Source organism: Carassius gibelio, chromosome A6 (assembly GCF_023724105.1).
Source record: "Carassius gibelio isolate Cgi1373 ecotype wild population from Czech Republic chromosome A6, carGib1.2-hapl.c, whole genome shotgun sequence".
In the NCBI taxonomy this organism is placed as follows: domain Eukaryota; kingdom Metazoa; phylum Chordata; class Actinopteri; order Cypriniformes; family Cyprinidae; genus Carassius; species Carassius gibelio.
Window position 1 is genome coordinate 4,185,623 of NC_068376.1, and position 19,979 is coordinate 4,205,601.

A 19,979-nucleotide genomic window follows, 5' to 3' on the forward strand; every position below is an offset into this window, starting at 1 on the left:
TTATACACACACATGGAGATGTTATGCCTTCAAACAGAGTCCAAATATGTGTTTCTTGGATGAGGTTCAAGTTCAGCCCTCGTGTCGGAGTCATCCCCTTCCACCGTGTTCCTCGTGAACTCCACCCCGCAGCTCTTCACCTGCCCCGGGATCACGGCGAGCTCCGGTGAGCGCAGGGGACGCTTCCATGGCGGAGTCTCAGCTCCGGTGTCTGGAGGACGGGCTCATGCCCCCCGCGGTGCCCGAGTCCCGGCCGCAGTTCTACTACAGCGAGCAGCACCGGGCGGCCCTCGAGCGCCTGATCACCGGCGGACACGGAGCCTTCACGAGCCTCCTGAAGGACGAGGACGGACAAGACTTCCTGTCTGCGCGGGAGGTCAAGACCATCACCGGCACCTTCGTCAAATACCCGAGTGAGGAAGACGACGGAGCGAAGCGCGGGAGCAGAAACAGCTCCGGGTCAATGCGCTCCACGTACTGGCCGCAGATGTCGGACACCGAGGTTCCGCCGCTGGACCTGGGCTGGCCCTCATCCGGGCTCTTCAAAGGGGTCACCCGGGTGTCGGTCTACACTCACCCGCCCAAAGAGAACAGCCCGCACATCAAGGAGGTGACCCGCAAACTCATCCAGGAGTCCAGCAAGGTCAGAGCTCGCAATAAACTGTTTCTGCATGAACATAAATTATAAAGAGGTTTTAGTGTAGACTACACTGTAAGAAAAAAAAAAAAAAATATATATATATATATATATATATATATATATATATAACGATATATACATTTGTATAAATGGATACATTTTAGTTGATCTAAAACCAGTTCATTTAAAGGTTGCCACTTTTAGCTTACTAACAGTGACTAAATTGTGGGCTATCAGCTGGTAACTATGGTTACCGTGATAAATATTTCTAAGGGGAATCCTGCTCATCATCATCATCATCAGTTCCGTGTTCTCTTTCTTCTGATCGCTGTCACTCCCTACACTGGAAATGTGACAGAAGAGCCTCATGTGGTCAACATCTCAGTTCACTGGTTTATAATAGTGCACTTAAAAAACTGTAACTGGCAGCTTGGAGGTTGCAACATTTTATGCTTTACAGATGTACAGTAATGTATATATCATTAACTTAAATAATGTTAACATACAAAATTCCTAAAAATCTGTTTTTATATTCGTACCGTAAAAATGAATTATATAAAATATATAAAAACTGAAAATGTAGGCTACTGGTAATGTTCTGCCAGGATGTTGTCTATTCATTTCTGTTAACCCTAAAATGCACAATTCAAAGGAAAACAGAACTGATCAGAAAACAAAGTATTTCAATGAAAACCCATCAAATGTGATCCATCACACTCACTTTTACAGATGATCTCTCTCTATTCTCACTATTAATACTGTACTGTAACTGTAAATCTGCATGAAATGCCCCATTAGATCTTTACAGTGTACACCGGTCTGTTTCTGATTCAGTGCTGGATGCTTTCAGATCTTGTTCAGACTTGATCTAAGTGTCTGGAATCACTGACTCACAGGAAGTGACACGCATTCTGTTTAACCCAAACATCTGTCCTGTGAAAGAAGCGGGAAGTGTGTGTGTAATAATGCATTGATCAGGAGGAAAGTGTGTGAATCAGCAGCTCCTGTAAGTGTTCCTGTAATCCTGATCAACACTCGTCTCTTCTGGAAACATCTGGACATGAAATATCATACAGTATCAATCATTTATAAGAGGCTTTGTGTTAGAAACAGACTCAAGTCACTATTCACTAAAAAATCTCAAATTTCAGTAGCATTAGATGTTCAAAAATTATGCATCAGCATGCATTGCTCAATATGCATGCACTGTAAAAAAAAAAAAATTATGGTATAAAGCCAGCAGCTGTGGTTACCGGAAAAAATACGGTAACAATGTTTTAGGTTTTACGGTTTTACCTTAAAGAAACACAGTTATAAAAAAAACGCAAACCAAATTTGAAATGCAACGCAGAGAATTCTGGGAATGTCAGTTTACGTTTTTTCTCTGTAAATTTTACAGGATATTAACCATTTAACAGGTTTGTACTGTAGCATTTTCACAGTTTTTTAACCATTAAAATCACGTTCCATGAGATGAATCCTGGTTTAGTCAGAGTATCATCAGTATTCTCGTTCATCTGCTGCTGATGAGAGTGAACGAAGCGTCTGTCTGTGTGTTGTCCAGGTCGTGGCGATCGTGATGGACCTGCTGACCGATCTGCAGATTCTGCGGGATCTGTTTGAGGCGTCCAAGCGCGGTGTTCCCGTCTACATCGTTCTGGACGAGCCGGGAGCGCCGCTCTTTCTGGACATGTGCAGCCGGCTGCAGGTCGGACACAGAGAGCTGAAGGTGCACAGCTGCTCCACGAAAAACACTGGATTTCTTCAAATAGAAGAAAACATTTTAACCACATTTCTATAATTACTTATCTACAAAATTTAATAAAATGAATACAAATATGTATAGACAATAAAAAAATGACTAATAAAATTACTAAAACTCTAACTAAAATGAAAATGGTGATATAAATATATAAAATATAAATTTAAAAAAGTAACTTATTAGGTTCTTTATTGGCATTGATGGTTTTATGAAGAACCTTTAATATCCAACATTGAACAAAAGTTGTTTTAGTCTTTAAATGTTCTTCACACTAAGAAAAGAAAGGTTCTTTTAAGAACTTCTTTAAGGAACCAAATATAATAGTTCTGTGGCATCAGTGTGAAAACACCCTTTTGAACCTTTGCTTTAAGAGTGAAACTTAGTCCCCATTAAAAAAAAAAAAAAAGTTTTTATATATCTAACTTTTTTAAATATACATTTTATTTTAAATATATAAATGTATGTAATTTTGTGCAATTTTTTAAAATACATTTTGAAATGTATTTTGGTTCATGAAGGTTGAAACTAAATATAATTTCTATTTCAAAAACAAATGTAATTCAGTGTCACTATTTACATCATATTTAGCATATTAAAAAAATATATGTTTTGGCCACAATAAATGCATTTTTGCCAGATGGGTCCGATCAAAACCCACTGAGACGTTAGCTCCTGTTTAATGGTTGTGTTCCCGTCAGAATATCCGGACTCGGACCGTGAAGGGAATCGGGTTGAATCTGTCCATGGGGAGAATCCCAGGAAACGTCCAGAGCAAGTACATGCTCATCGATGGAGATAAAGTCATGTTTGGGACGTACAGGTGAGCGAGAGTTACCCGTGTACCGTCTGACAGAAGCTCTTCACATCTCACGCTGTGTCTGTGTCTCTGCAGTTTCTCCTGGAGCTCTTCTCGGATGGACAGAAACATGATCACCGTGATGTCGGGACAGGTGGTGGATTTCTACGATAACGATTTCCGAGAACTTTACGCCATCTCAGACAAACTGGACCTGTTTAAGCAGTTTCACATGACCAAGCCTCAAACGGGAACCCTGTCCCGGGCCTCAGTGTCCAAACGCCCCGCAGCGGCCACTTCACGCTTCCAGGTCAATCTCGGAGACGTGACGCGTGGAGATGGGAAAGTGCCTGCACACAAATACCACAATCCCAAATACCTGCTAGCGCTCGGACAGATCCCGGGACCCACGGGGCCGCTGCAGGACTTCCTTAATAAGATGGATCCGGAGCCGGAGCCGGAGCCGGAGCCGGAGCCGGAGCCGGAGCCGGAGAATCCCACAGCAGACCTGGAGAACATCACACCTGCTCCCTCTCCACCCGAGAAGAAAGAGTCCAAGAAACTCAGAAAACTGACTTTTAACACAAAGCGGTGGAGGAAAGGGAAGAAGGATAAAACAAGTGACGCGGTTATAGAAGAGAACGCTGCGAACCCTTCAGACGAGGCGTCGAAACACACGCTTCCCAGAGACGAGACGCAGGACAGCCTCAAGAAGAAGAAGAGAGGATTCAGATGCCTTTTTATAAAAAGCTAACGCCAGCTGTTTGAATTACAGACCACTGAAACCTGTTAACCCTCATTCAGCCGTGTTTAGAGGACACAGGGTTCCTGATGTGTTTGTGATGCGAGCGATGTGTAAACAGCTCAGTGTTCACGTGTGTGACACGACAGAGAAACCTGAGGAAGAAACCTCTACATTACATTAGGTTTCTCACATCTGTCATTCTGGAAGCGTGAGGAAAAAGGGAAATATGGTGCATAAGGGTTTTGTATTCTGGGTGACGTTTTATGAATAAAATTTGTACATTTTTCATAATCTGCCTGTAAATGTTTGCATCTAAGGGGATACGGCATAAATCACAATTATTACATATATAAGTATATGTTTTACATATAGACTCCGTGGTCTGTAGACTTTAGACTTTGTCGCCTCTTTCAGAAAATCATTCCGATACTTCAGACTCTTAAATGATCATTTATCGATGATGATTTAATCATAAATCGATTCGTTGGCAATACTGAATTTAGTTTTAGGTCAACGATACATGGATCTGTTCGGAGGCTATAGTTTAACAGAAGAGTTTTTATCATGTTGATCATTTATAGGACCTAGAAATTCATATCAAATATGATACATTATGCTAATATATTGAGTAGTTCTAATTTCTGTAATAAATAGACATTGTAACTATTGTTCAACAGAATGTTACAATGTTTACTGTAAGTTAATATGAGAGAATCAGATGTAGCTGAAATGTTGTAGCACACATTGCCAAAGAAGCGGTTTTCAGTCAACAAACAGAAATATCCTGAAGAAGCCTCGAACTTTAAACCTGACTTTGACCCTTCAGGGCTAGAATCAACAAGCCGTCCAGTCATTCCTCCCTGATATAAACACTTTATTTTCTCTTCTTTAGTTGCATCATGCACACACTTTCTGCTCACAGCTGTTGAGAACAGATTGGCTGTGTGTCACCACACTTTAATAGACAGATTAAACACTAATACACACGAAATACACGAATGAATATCTGTGTAGTGCTCCTCACAGCAGAGCCAGCAAACAGAGAACATTCAAAGGTATGAACAAACTTTTGTCCAAATGTAATAATGTCAGGAGTTACTTATATGTTGTTTTATAGAACCTTTTTTGTTTGTTTGTTTTTTAAGTTTAGTTGGATGTTAATCTAAGTAACTTTACAGTTTACATTTACTTACATTTAGAAAAATATTCCCATAATTTTAGGAAAGTTATCAAATGGGATGTCCCTTTCGAAGATTAACCAAAGACACATCAGCCAATCAGATGCCAGATGAGCCAAACCTACACAATTAAGATTCTCGGTAGTTTCTTATTAGCTAAACAAATATTAAAAAGGTCTAAAGCTGTCACAGACACAGATGTGATTATATTTTACTGAAAGTAGCCTGACAAAAACCTTTTTTTTAATTGTTTACAGCAGTTTTAATTTTAGAACGAAAGCGATCAAAGACTCATGAGTGGCGTCGCCCTCTGCTGGAGGATCTGAGCATCACACACACACACACACACACACACACTTCTGAGCTCGTGCAGCAGGCTCAAGAGAAAGCATGCAGTAAGAAGTGCGTCATTTGAGACACGGCCAAAAATGCTCTTCTGCTTTTATTCACTGTTTGACATTGTTTAGCCGGATCTGTGCGTGTGTGTGTGTGTGTGTGTGTATGTGTGTGTGTGTGTGTGTGTGTGTGTGTGTGTGTGTGTGTGTGTGTGTGTGTGTGTGTGTGTGTGTGTGTGTGTGTGTGTGTGTCTACTTAATCATATTTTGGGAGCAAAGTTCTACCCAAAAGTGAGAAAACCCTTACAAAATCGCCCAAAAAAATAAATACTGAAACTCAATTTGGGGACATCCACATTTGTAAAACTGGCATAGAAATAAAGTAAGCAAAGGTTTTGTTTTTTTTACTGTAAAATTTCAGAAAGTTTTCTGTGAGGGGTTGGTGTGGGGTAACAAATTACAAATCTCTATGTAAGAACAATAGAAATTTATGTAAGGTCCCCATTTAGACAGCAAAGTAAACGTGTGTGTCTGTGTGAGTGTGTGTGTGTGTGTGTGTGTGTGGGGGGGGGGGGGTGTGTGTGTGTGTGTGTCTGTGTGTGTGAATGCTGCAGAACTTCTTCTTTTAAGAAAACCAGCACAAAAGGCACGTTTGGTATCATGTCCTGATGACACTAATGTGTGTTTCAGCTCAAACTGCACACACACTTTTCATAAATGACCATCCTCACGTGAGATCTGGCCTCAGATCCGAGGACTTACTGTAACAGCTCTGAACAGGAAGTGACCACACGTGAGTGAGACTGTAATGAGCTGCAGTCTGAGACCGAGTCCAGACCAGAGCTGATACAGAGAAGAACACGGCTCAGATGAACACGTTTCCTCCGATGCTCTTGAGATGCTGGAGGAACATCTGGAGGAAGGATGGCCTGCCCTGGACCTTCGTGAAGACACCGGCAGATGTCACCTGCTGCTGTTCTGATGGAGGAAGTGAAAGCGATGAGGTCATTTCACGTTTCCCTTTTCACAAGCTGCTGTTGCGTGAATATGACCAGAGCGCAGAGCTTTCATCCTTCTTATTCACGTTTGATTCTGCAATCATCTTTAATAACACAGATTTATCTTCCACATGCACTTCCCCTAAATCTGGATGAGATCATGTTGAAGAGGGTTAAAATAAGATCAAGCACGCACTGATGCTGGGGTCGGTATCACATTTTTAGTCTCTTCTGCTCAGCACGGCTGCTTTTATTTGATCAAAAATACAGTAAAACAGTGAAATATTATTCTAATGTAAATCATCTGTTTTCTGTGTGAATCTGTGTTAAAGTGTAATGTATTTCTGTGATGCTCCGCTGTATTTTCAGCATCATTCCTCCAGTCTTCAGTGTCACATGATCTTCAGAAATCAGAATAATATGATGATTTACTGCTCAAGAAACATTTCTGATTATTATCAATGTTGAACACAGTTGTGCTGCACAGTATTTCTGTGGAAACCGTGATATATTTTATTTTTCAGGATTCACAGATGAACAGAAAGTTCAAAAGAACAGCATTTATTTAAATCAGAAATTTTCTAACATAATAAATGTCTTTACTGTCACTTTTGATCAATTTAATGCATCCTTGATGAATACAACTAGTCATTTATTTGCTAATATAGCAATTCTGTCTGCTCCAGGAAGGAAATAAATATGCAAGAGAAGCTAATCATTCATGTGAGTGTGTGTGTGTGAGTGTGTGTGTGTGTGTGTGTGTGTGTGAATGACGCTGAACTTCTTCTTTTAACAAAACCAGCTCAAAAGTCACGTTTTGTCTGGAGTCCTGATGACACTGATGTGTGTTTCAGCTCAAACACAGACGTTTCATAAAAGACGATCATCATGTGTCTCAGATAATAACTTTATTTAAATAATCTATTTTACAATTCATCACCTATACTCTTTCACACTGTATGATCTATAATATTTACAAGAATATTTTACAAGAAAAACATTTGCTAGAGAGAAGTCAAAGTGAAAGTGTTTGTCCAGAATGTGTTGTGTGAAGGGAATCGATCACCAGCGTCTCTTCCAGAGGACAATCATTGCCACAAAACACACCAGTGTCTGAAAAATCTCGATAATGTCTCAAATATGATCTCAGTCAATTCTCTTCAGATGAGCCGAGCTGCTCATGCATTTCTCAGACGTACACTCGTGTGACACAGAGCTGATCTCCTGATCTCCGTCTGTTTGCAGTCGCTCCGCTCATTTCTCAGGCACTTTGTTGATGACTTTCTTCTTGCGGATGGACACCAGGTCATAGAAGGGGTCTTTAGTAATGCTGGCCCTGTGGACACACACACACACACACACACACACACACACGTGTCAGACGAGTCCGGTGCGCTCAGACGGCGCTGGAGAGGTGTGTGTGTTCGTACCTGATGGACTCGATCCACTCGTCTCGCTCCTCGGCTGAAGCAGCACAGATGGTGTACGACTGATGCTTCCCTTCCACCACACGTCCATCCGTCTCCGTCTTACACGCCTTGATCTTCTGACCCCGGCTGTTGGGGTTATACAGCTCCAAACAATACTACACACAGGTCAAAGGTCACAGGTCAAGCAGTGAGCCACATCACTCTCTACATAGACAGCTGTCTTCTTAGGGAGCATCCTAACAGCAGTGAGTCTGGAGTTTGTGTTTCTCACCATCTACTAGCTCAAATAGTCAACTTTTAATTAGACTGAATTTTTTTTTTTTTTTTTTTTGCTAGTGATACTGTGATAGAGTTTTCTTTTCAAGGTGTACATCACATTCATTTTTTTTTCATGATGCATGCATATATTTCACACCCAATTTATTTATTCATACTGACTTTTCATGAGGCTTGTATTTATTCAATGCCTAAATTTAACTCTCCCTTTATTTATTCAGTGCAACATTCAACACATTTAATAAATTTATTTATTTAATTTATAGTCACTCTGTTAAATCACTCTGTTCTCAATGTATATAACATCAACTAAGGGGAGTTTATTGTAAAGTGGTACTAATATTTCTAAGTAAGTTCATTCTGTGTGGTTTGTGTCCACTGTTTAAAGCAGCGTTCTCATTGCTAGAGTTTAGGGTAGTAACACATCTCACCGGTTTGCGTGGAAACATGACTTCCCTCACACACAGGTTCTCCAGAGGAATGATTCCTCGCGGCTCTTTGTCCTGAACACAAACACACATCAGTCCTGATCTACACAGCTTCATGCTTTCAGAGAGACGGCTGCTGTTCTTACCGTGGTATATTCAAAGTAATACAGACAGTTATCGGTCAGGATGAACCAGCGTCTCTTCCACGTCTTCACACGGCCGCCTGTCGACAGATAACACATATCACAGTCTGAGCATCTACTTGACACGAGGACAGTGAACACAAAGTATGCAACTGATAGACTTGTGTGATTGTGTTATCCGCAGTGCAGACTCTGAGCGGTGTTTTACCCAGTTTGAGCAGCCATCCCTCTCGGTCCGGGTTGAAGAAGGTGTGCGTCAGATCGTTCCCATCATCCTCGGGGATTTTGAAGGGTTCGTTGTGTATGCTGTGGTACAGGTTCTGTTGATGCAAAGAAACACACATCGAAACCCTGACCTTCCTGTTATCACATGCACACATCATCTTTCATGGAAATGCACATATTCATTCAATAAATGCAACTACATTAGAATAGTACGACACAATGGGGCTGTCACCAGTCGAATTAAATCAGTATTACCACTTTGCACTGCATGTGTGGCAGAGAAACTGCATTTAGAGCAGGATTTAGATGTGTTGAATGCAGCTCGGATATGTAATGAATGCATTTACACTAACTGCATAAATAATGAATGTGTTAAACATAAAATATACTTGAATTAGTAAAACTGTCCATGCTGACAATACTGTGTGTAAAATGAATGCCACTTAATATCAGCAATTAGCTTGAACATAACATTACCTTTTATTTATTTATTATATACTGTAGCATAGAGTTTGTAAATTAGAAGAAAGATGAGCATCTGGATCAAGCCTGTGCTGTTATTTCAGAACAGGTCTTTCCGAACTGAAACCGGATGTGTCATGTGACCAGCGAGGCTGATTGTGATTGGCTGCTCACCGTCAGAAGCTCGTTGGGTAGGTCTTGTCCGTTGTTAATGCCGCGGTTCATGCTGATGAATCTCTCGAGCGAGGTCTTGTCCTTCACGTTGGGATTGTGCAGACTCGTGTTCAACATGATGATGGCAAACGACAGGATGTAACACGTGTCTGACGATCACAATAATAACAACAAATTATTTGTCATTCACTCAAAATCAGGCTTAAATTGAATATTTACGCATTTCAAGTGCATACAAAATATCCATTTAGATTAAGCATATTGTGATGCATACTGTACAGTCTATTTGTCATTTTATTAACTTATTGCATTAATTAGATTTTATTTACATAATAATATTTTCAATGGAATTCCTTAGAAACAGCATAACCCATATAGCTAAATATAATTTTGTGGCCAAAATATATTTACAATATATGCCGAATATATGTTGTTAACAGTTAACAGAACTAAGTTTTTTCCAGAATTATAAAATTTTCTGAATTAATTTTTGGATCTAATTTTCTGAATATTCTAATGTGACAAATGTGAATTTATTTTAATATAGTTCAAAATATATTTGTATATTTTAACTTTTAAAATTTATATTTTTTAAAATGTGCAAAAAATATGTATTTTTAGAAAATATATTTACGCACATGTATTTTGAAGTTAAAAAAAAATATTAATATTAATATATCAAAATATAATTTATGTCCAATATATGTTGTTAACAGTAATGCTCAATAAAATATAAAAATATATATTTAATATAGAAAATATAGTTGGTTTCAACCAACATTTACCAAAATATATTTTAAAATATATAAATAAACATTTTAAGCAAATATGTTATTTGGCCTTTTATTTCATTTGTATTATTATTTTTGTTTTTGCATATTTTTTAATATATTATAATGTTACATTTTTTTTTAATAAAAAACAAGTATATATATATATATATATATATATATATATATATATTTTTTTTTTTTTTTTTTTTTTTTTAATTTTTTACTTTTTTTTTCTTTTTTTCTTTTTTTTGCTGTATGGAAAACTTGTTTATGTGTGACTGACAAATATGCATCACTTTAACTGTATTTGTTTGTGTTCAAATTTTACATGCAATGCAAATACAGAAATCTTATTATCTCAGTATAAACTGTTAATCAGCATTTTATCGGCCATTAGATATTAACCCCACATGCAGGAGTGTGTTTAACCTGTGGACTGGAAGACGTTGGCGTTGCAGTTACAGTAGCGCGTGGCGAAGGCCTCCATCATGCGGTCGATCTTCTGAGCTTCACCCGGCAGACGGAAACTCCACAAGAACTGCCTGCGAAAGAACCAGACAAACAGGAATAAGACGAGTTCAGCAGCTCGTCTGAGGATGAAGAGGAGCTCGTGTTCTCACCGTAACGCCTGGACCAGGTTCAGATCTGAAAACTCGTGCAGCTCCACGAACGCTTTGAGGATCTGCAGGTGCATGTCCTCCCTGAAACACCAGACATGATCAGATCCACACACACACACACACACACACACATCTGATGGTTGATATGTCACCTCTCTCCCAGGAAGTCTCCGATGGCGGTCTTATTCAGTCCTTCCTCTTTATACAGAAACTCGGCCACTCGTTCTGGTTTCCAGTCCAGAAGCTCATTATCCACCAGATACTTGATTCCCTGAAACACAGAGCGGTTTGAGCCGTTCAGTGACCAGATCAAACACAGAAGAGATGTTTGTTTGAGTTTAGCAGCTCCCCCACACCAGTTCCTCCACAGTTTTACAGATTTTCCTTCAAACCCACACTTCCCTTTTTTCAGCAGAATGACTAAAGAAAGACTAAAACCCTCAATGCAAATCAGACAGACTATTACTCTGGTCATGTTTTGGTCACCTACAATATTAGGTTAGATCAGATGTCAAAAGTGGCAGTATTCATCTGTGAATCCTGATAAAAAAATTTAATGTATCAGTTTCCACAGAAATATTGAGCAGCACAACTGTGTTCAACATTGATAATAATCAGAAATGTTTCTTGAGCAGTAAATCATCATATTATTCTGATTTCTGAAGATCATGTGACACTGAAGACTGGAGGAATGATGCTGAAAATACAGCGGAGCATCACAGAAATACATTACACTTTAATACAGATTCACATTGAGAATAGCTGTTTGAAATAGTAATAATATTTCAAAAATAATTATCAAACAAACGCAGCTTTGTTGAGCAGGAGAGACTTACATCCACCAAACGTTTAAGCACTAGTGTGTGTTGTGTGTTGTGTAGTTGGATTTGTTTAGTGTGTTTGTGGTGGTAACACGTATGTCTCTGAACTTCACAGAGATCAAACATTTGCGTGTCTCTCTCTCTCTCTCTCTCTCTCTCTCTCTCTCTCTCTCTCTCTCTCTCTCTCTGTCGTCTCTTCTCAGCTCATCATGTCTTCAGCAGCTCATGGTGGTCTCTCTGTTTAACGTGCAGCAGCAAAACCACAAAGATTCAGAATAAGAAAACCAAAAGTATTTCAGGTGTTGACCTGAGGGCGTTCAGATCCTCCATGTCACTCCGTCTGTCTCTCTTTCTCTCTCTCACACACACACACACACACACTCAGAGACCTGAACATACTGCAGTTTGAGGCTGAATGTCTCTCTCTGTATCAAATCTAAGGTCTCTCCTACAGTATGACGAATGTGTGGAGGTGAGCGTCTGTGAACGTTCCACTCCTCATCTCACACTGGAACATCATCATCATCATCATCATCCTCCAGATCTCACCTTTTTAGGATCCATGTTGAATTTCTTCTTGCCGCTACAGAAGCGTTTCTCCCTCTCGAGCGTCTTACTGCAGAAGAGACACGCAGATAATGAAATAAAATATAAATATTAGATGAAAAACTGAACAAAAATGTGAAAAGTTATCTTGACAGTTAACTGGAAATAAATACAAATAATAAAACTGAACTAAAATTAAAAAATAAAATAAAAATAAAAGCATAAATTAGCCTAAATAGTAATATTAAAAAAATAATAATAATAATAAAATAAAACAAAAAAACAACAAACTGTACAATGTTTTTTTTTTAACAAAAAACAATAATATTTTGTCATTTAAAAAAATACAATTACTAATTATGTAATTTATATTAAAATAAAAAAATTTAAATATTTAAAAAAATCAAAATAGAAATAAAAACTATAGTAGTATATAAATAATAGGGGAATAGCATTGGTTTGAACTGCTAACTCCGTGGCTGTGTAAGTCAGTATGAAGAGAAGAAGGCAGTGTTAGTTAGAGATCATGTTTCTCTGTGCTTCCTCTGCATCTGAAGTACAGTAAGCAGACAATCATGAGACAAACACGATGGATGAACATTCATCCATTCACTCACTTGTCTTCTGCTGACTTGAAATCCTGAATGTCTGCCATGACGTTTTCAATCTGGTTCTTCAGTTTCTGTAAGAAAAGTATTTTAAAGATTCAGAACGGAGGAATGATCACAGATTTGATGTACTCTGCTTGACTGAAACCTGGCTAAAACCAAATGATTATATTGGTCTAAATGAGTGGACTCCACCGAACTACTGTTATAAGCATGAGCCCCGTCAGACTGGTCAACAATATATAGTGATATTCTCAATGTTACCCAGAAAACAGGACATGGATTTACAGTAACTCATTCAAAATACTTCTGCTTAGTGTTACACTGGCAGATCTATTGAATCTCTTGCTCTGGCTACTGTGTATATACCACCAGGGTCATATAAAGGTTTCTAAAATAATTTTCAGATTTCCTCTTAGACCTATTGGTTACCATTGATAAGGCGCTAATCATGGGAGATTTTGATATTCACGTTGATAATACAGATGATGCATTAGGACTTGTGTTTACCGACATTATAAATACTTTTGGAGTCAAGCAAAATATCACCGGGCCCACTCATCGTTTTAATCATACACTAGATTTAATTATATCACATGGAATCAATTTTACCAATATAGATATCATACCATTTCCTTGCATCATACATGCTGCGCATCACTGATATTAACTAAATGTCTCAGAGTTATCGTCCAGGAAGAACTATTGTTCCAGCCACTAAAGATAGATTCAGAAATAACCTGTCTGATGTATCTCGACTGCTCTGCGTAACCATAAACACATTTGAACTAGATGAAATGACTAACAACATGGGCACTATTTTCTCTTTTATATTAGAAGCTGTAGCCCCCATCAAATTGAAAAAGGTTAGAGAAAAACGTACTGTACCATGGTATAACAGTAATACTCACTCTCTCAAGAAAGAAACTCGTAGTCTTGAACGCAAATGGAGAAAAACTAACTTGGACGTTTTTAGGATTGCATGGAAAAACAGTATGTCCAGCTATAGACAGGCTCTAAAAACTGCTAGGGCAGAGCATATACACAAACTCATAGAAAATAACCAAAACAATCCAAGGTTTTTATTTAGCACAGTGGCTAAGTTAACAAATTACCAGACGCCCCCTGATTCAAATATTCCACCAACGTTAAATAGTAATGACTTTATGATTTTTTTTCACTTATAAAATAGATAACATTAGAAATACAATAGCGAATGTAGATTCTACAGCATCTAACCCTTCAGTTTCATCCATCGCACCCAAAGATAAACTGCAGTGCTTTGCAAATATAGGACAGGAAGAGCTAAATAAACTTATCACTGTATCTAAAACAACAACATGTTTATTAGATAATTCATCCACTAAATTACTGAAAGAGTTGTTACCTGTAACCGAAGAACCACTTCTCAATATCATTAACCCGTCATTATCTTTAGTTCACGTCCCAAAACCATTTAAGCTGGTGGTTATTAAGCGTCTTATTAAGAAACCACAACTAGATTCTAGTGAACTGGCAAATTACAGACCCATTTCAAGTCTTCTGTTTATGTCTAAACAAAATTTAAAAAGTTGTGTCTGCTCAATTGAGCTCCTTCCTGCAAAAAAACTAAACAAAAAAGATCTGTAGAAGAAGTTTCAGGCCCCACCAGATCAAGGCTGCATCTCATTTCTAGTTTTACTTGATCTTAGTGCTGCGTTCGACACCATAGATCATGACATACTCATAGATAGATTACAAAACTATACAGGTATTCAAGGGCAGGCTCTAAGATGGTTTAGATCCTACCTGTCCGATCTCTACCATTTTGTTTACTTAAATGGGGAGTCATCTCATTTATCACCAGTAAAATATGGAGTGCCACAAGGCTCTCTCGTAGGTCCTCTGCTATTTTCAATATACATGTTGCCCCTTGGTAATATTATTAGAAAATACGGAATTAGTTTCCATTGTTATCCTGATGATACTCAGCTATATATCTCAACGAGACCAGATGAAACTTTGAGCTAACAGAGTGTGTTAAAAATGTAAAAGCTTGGATGACCAATACTTTTCTACTATTAAATTCGGATAAGACAGAGATATTACTTATTGGACCTAAAAACAGTACACAGAAACTCTTGGATTACATTTTGCATCTAAAGGGATGTACTGTTACTTCCTCTACAATCTGGGTGTTATATTAGACAGCACCTGTTCTTTAGAAAATCATATTTCCCATGATACAAAAACTGCATTCTTCCATCTTAGAAACATTGCCAAGCTACGAAACATGTTATCTGTTTCTGATGCAGAAAAGCTAGTTCATGCATTCATGACCTCTAGACTGGACTATTGTAATGCACTTCTAGGTGGTTGTCCTGCTTCGTCAATAAACGAGCTACAGGTAGAGTCCAAAATGCAGCAGCTAGAGTCCTTACCAGGTCAAGAAAGTCCACTAAAGGAGGTAGAGCTTTCTCACATTTGGCTCCCAAACTCTGGAATAGCCTTCCTGATAATGTTAAGGGCTCAAACACACTCTCTCTGTTTAAATCTAGATTAAAAACGCATCTCTTTGGCCAAGCATTCAAACAATGCACCTTATAATATTGGACTGCAGTTATTTCTGATCAAATTCATTATTATTCCTTAGCTTAGTTTTCATCGTCTGTTTGATTACATCTTTAATTGATTTTTCCATACATTTCTGCCATATGTACATTAACTGACAGTTTATAAAGTTTAAAAAGTTCATTTAATGTCTCACAGATGATAAAGACACATATTTAAATCCCCATGGCTGTCTATTATACACATAGCAAAAACTGTGACTGCAAACAATCACGTCAATCAAGATAAGATCATCCATATGAACATGATCGACCCCAGGTCATTTAAGATATAAAAACTTTTTTTTAAGTTTCTAAAACACTGAAATTTCCCGTTTTCTTGTCATGATTATGACGTTATTTAAAGGTTACACAAATTTTTGTTAGAATGCTCATCAAGTACAAATAACACCAAAATTACATTTTCTTGTTTTAAGAACATTTTATCTCAAGGTTATGCAAAAGTATATCCGATATTAAAGTTTTACAAATGTTCTTTACAAATCACCTTAAATATATTTTGCTCTAAAATGTATGAAACTATTAAAAAACGTTAGTGAAAGTTTTGAGAAACATTCCCTGTTAACTGGGAGAGACCTAGTGTGTGTGTGTGTGTGTGTGTGTGTGTGTGTGTGTGTGTATGTGTGTGTGTGTGTGTGTGTGTGTGTGTGTGTGTGAAGCAGCAGCTGCTGTTCATTTACCTCAATGTCCTCCAGCAGGATCTGCTTGTGCATCTTCAGCCGTTCGATCTCCATCTCTTCCTCCGCCGTCAAATCTGAGAAAACAGCAAACATGACACAGTCACACTAGTGAACGTTTGATCAAACATGACTGTGTCTCCAGCTCTATATAATGAGCTCATACTGCAATGAGTTTCTATTCAACGTGACGTTACCAAAATAAATGTTTCAAACTGATTTGAGCAGATAAGAGTCGTCTGAAATCAGCCTCCCGAAATCTACAGTAAAGCTGAAGACTGGAACAATAAGCTTCACACTGCGTGAGTCTTGTTCTGCTTTATGAAACAGGAAATTGTTGTCATGGGGGCTGATGGCTCCTGTGTGAGGGGCCTCTGTGTGTGTGTGTGTGTGTGTGTGTGTTTCACTTCAGATAAGAGCATCCAAACACACCACAGCGATCAGGGGACAGAAACATGAGCTGATCTATGATATGAAATAAAGAAGCTGACACCAGATCATCTGTCAGATAATATTTCAGCTATGTTACGTCAAACTTCACTTCAATAGAGTTCAAAAAGACATTAGCATTACTTAAAAAAATACTAATTAATATAAAAAACAAAACTCAACAGAGATAAGATACAGTATACTTTAATCATGTGATCTTTCACACGTTCTGGTGTTGCTGGTGTTATAAACAATAAACATCTGCAAGAACGTCCTGCAGTGAAGAGACAGTGATGAATTAGAGTTTAGGTTAGTTAAAGTTAAACATGTCTTACCTGTGTGACAGCTCTCAGTCATGGTGATGTATGTATATAAGTAGATGTAATGCTGATCTGCTTGAGTTTAGACTCAGACGTTCTTCATGTTGGTTGCAGATGATGTGAGTTCCTCTATCAGGCGCTGCCCTGCCCTACAAACTCTGTTTCACACCAGAAGTGGAGTGTTTCCGCAGGAGGACTTCACACACACACGCACACACACACACACACACACACACACACACACACACACACACAGCTGATCTGATCATGCCATCTGCTGGTGATGGACACACACTCACAAAAAGCTTCAGATGTCTGTGCTCACACTGACCATCTATCAGCTGTCCCTTTTATTAACTTATCAAATAAACCGGATGATAATGTACGTGTTTTCACATGTATGTGTATGTATGTGTATATGCAGTTTTTTCTATCTGTCTCTTGCTGATGCTGTCAGTTCCAGTTCATCTCTATCATTTTGTTTTTGAAAAAATAAAATAAAATAATAATAAACCATTTTTAAGAAAGAACAAAGAAAATCTTCTGTGTTCTGTGTTCTGGTGGATTTTGGTCTGAAAAGATATGGTGAAAAAATTTTTTTTTTTAAATTAATTATTATTTAGTGTTAAAAATGTGTGTCCATCAGAAAACACACTGCTGGAGCTCAGAGCTCAAACTGTAACAATAACCCAATAATCCTGAGCAGATATTTGAGTCTGTCCACCCTGTTACAGGACATTTCTACACTGCGTAACAGGGTGGACGCTAAACCACTGAAGCCCACTGATGGCTAGCAGAAGATATAGAGAGAACTTTAATAGATTTATAACATTTTCATTTTTCATTATAATCTGACTCAACAGGGTGGACAAGTTGAGTTTTACTCTAATAGATACGATTTCTAAAAATGAGGAAAAGAGAGAAACCTTTATGACTAAGATTTCATTTGTTCCTGGATTCATTTTCCCTCCAAGGAAATGATGTCACTTCTATCAGGTCATGTGACTTACAGCACACGCTTCAGATTTAAAGGACAAGAATATCATCAAATATCATAGAGTCGACATAAACTCAATTAATGGTTTTATATATTAAACATATACACTTCAGAAAAAAAATATTTCTGCTAAAAAAGAATTTACAAGTACATGTCTACACTATTAGTCAAAACAGCTCATTCAAAAAAAAAGTGACGTTAACAAAACTGAGTGTCAAGTGCTTCAGAAAGTTTCTTTTTCAAATATGGTTATTCTTAAGTACTAATCATGATTGTTTTAAACAGGGTCATCTCTGCATCTGACCTGATTTGATTTGTATTGTTGCATGGGGACATAAAATCTACCGAACTGTAGGAATGACCCATCCATAGATCTAAAGCACAGAGATGTTTAACAACACCGATCTAAAACACCTCAAGTAAAACATCCAGTCCTTCTCAATCTGCAAAGAACCAGCTCAAGAGCAAAAAACTGTTCTTGATTAGAAACTCTACACCGTCAGAAAATTGTATTTCAGCCTTTCTACTTGAAAATTTTGTGTTTAATTCAACATGCTACTTGCTGTTTCTTTGTTTAATTAATTGCAATTCATTAAATTAATTTACTAGCAATTTCAGAGTGGAAATTGCCTCTAAACCTAATTTCAGTGAAGGTGCAAAGAAGCTTTGATGATGTGCATGTTAATGTTTTTTTTTTTTTTTTTTTTTTTTTTTGAAGATGACACATCTTTATGTCTCCCTTTATATGTTTATTAATTATCTGAAGATTTCACCTGCAAAGAAAAGAAAGTAATGAAGTGATGGGTTTATTGAAACAAATAAATCCATGAATAATGTATGGTCTTCGTGGTAGAAACATCAGTATTTCAATGTCTCAGAATGAACAGTTTCTGTGAAATGCATAAGATACTTAAAAAACAATATAGGGTGAAGATCTGCATCTAGAGCTAGAACGTTCTGTCATCATTTACTCACCCAAACCTGTATGAGTCTCTTTCTTTTGCTGAATATAATTTATATTTTGAAGAATGTTGACAAACATTGTCTTCATCAGATGATCTTTCATACAGTGATGTGACACGTGATGAAGATGAGTGCTCTGTGTCAGGTTTAATAGTTTATTAAATGGTGTGACACGAACAGCCCAAAACAAACACAATTCTTGAGAGCTGGTCTCCTCACAGCGTCACCACAGCAACGGTTCATAGATGCAAATGTGTTCAGATTAAAATAGTAAAAAAACAGCGCCTTCGGATTCATTAGAATATCTATTTTGAGTTAAATAAGCGCTCGTTTGTCTTGGCACAAGCATCAGGTTGATTTAGTGCTGGAGTCAATGCCTTAGCTTCTCAAACCACATCAGTAACCTGTCAGTCAGAAGTATTTGTGTTCTAGTACTTTCTTTAATCCAAACCCTGGTGAGATGCATCAGTAGAGCTGTTAAAGAAGAGTTTAAAAAAGGCTTGACTTTGGCTAACCGTCGTAAATGATAAAAACTGGCTCTAACTGTGGCGTTAATTTGCTTGGTCAGTTGAAGACTACTGTCCAGATAAAAACCTAAATTTTTAACTTCAGAAGTGAGTTGTGGCGTGAGTGTACCAAGGTCAGTACAGTGTCTGTCAAACAGCTCATTTGGACCAAATTGGATGATTTGGGTTTTATCGACATTAAGCAGCAGGAAGTTGTTTGTGAGCCATAGATTGAGTTCGTGAAGACAGTCTTGTAGTCTCTTATATGTAGTGTTATTGTTATGTTTTATAGGTATGTAGAGTTGATTATCGTCCATGTAACAATGGTACGACACACCAAATCTACTCATAACTGATCCCAAAGGAAGCATGTACAATGAAAATAGTAGGGGTGCCAGAATCGATCCCTGGGGTACCCCACAGCTGAGGTGAGTCGCAGAAGATAGATGAGTACCTAATCTAACAGATGTTTTTCTGTACCATACCTGAGATACCAATCAATTGTTCTAGCCGAGATA

At 38.0% G+C, this 19,979-nt stretch overlaps 2 protein-coding genes and 1 long non-coding RNA gene across 4 annotated transcripts; 2 read left to right on the plus strand and 1 right to left on the minus strand.

Moving 5' to 3' along the window:
• Nucleotides 1-106: 106 nt before the first annotated feature.
• On the plus strand, nucleotides 107-4,192 carry LOC128015290 (protein FAM83F). Its single transcript, XM_052599002.1, has 4 exons — nucleotides 107-643; nucleotides 2,205-2,369; nucleotides 3,101-3,222; nucleotides 3,295-4,192. The coding sequence occupies exons 1-4, from the start codon at nucleotides 188-190 to the stop codon at nucleotides 3,950-3,952; spliced, it is 1,401 nt and encodes a 466-aa protein (XP_052454962.1). The 5' UTR covers nucleotides 107-187; the 3' UTR covers nucleotides 3,953-4,192.
• A 666-nt stretch (nucleotides 4,193-4,858) lies between these two features.
• On the plus strand, nucleotides 4,859-7,172 carry LOC128015294 (uncharacterized). Its single transcript, XR_008183864.1, has 2 exons — nucleotides 4,859-4,998; nucleotides 6,147-7,172. It is a non-coding gene; the product is annotated as an uncharacterized LOC128015294 (long non-coding RNA).
• A 168-nt stretch (nucleotides 7,173-7,340) lies between these two features.
• LOC128015293 (cytohesin-4-like) lies at nucleotides 7,341-17,191 on the minus strand. 2 transcript variants are annotated; one of them, XM_052599005.1, is made up of 13 exons: nucleotides 17,011-17,191; nucleotides 16,250-16,323; nucleotides 12,970-13,034; nucleotides 12,356-12,422; nucleotides 11,138-11,256; nucleotides 10,986-11,066; nucleotides 10,795-10,907; nucleotides 9,593-9,741; nucleotides 8,940-9,051; nucleotides 8,735-8,811; nucleotides 8,592-8,663; nucleotides 7,885-8,039; nucleotides 7,341-7,790 (listed from the first exon to the last, which is right to left on the minus strand). In XM_052599005.1, the coding sequence occupies exons 1-13, from the start codon at nucleotides 17,030-17,032 to the stop codon at nucleotides 7,709-7,711; spliced, it is 1,188 nt and encodes a 395-aa protein (XP_052454965.1). In that variant the 5' UTR covers nucleotides 17,033-17,191; the 3' UTR covers nucleotides 7,341-7,708. The 2 variants fall into 2 exon arrangements, with proteins under 2 accessions (XP_052454965.1, XP_052454966.1); XM_052599006.1 differs by lacking the exon at nucleotides 17,011-17,191 and adding an exon at nucleotides 16,444-16,523.
• Between the last annotated feature and the right edge of the window lie 2,788 nt (nucleotides 17,192-19,979).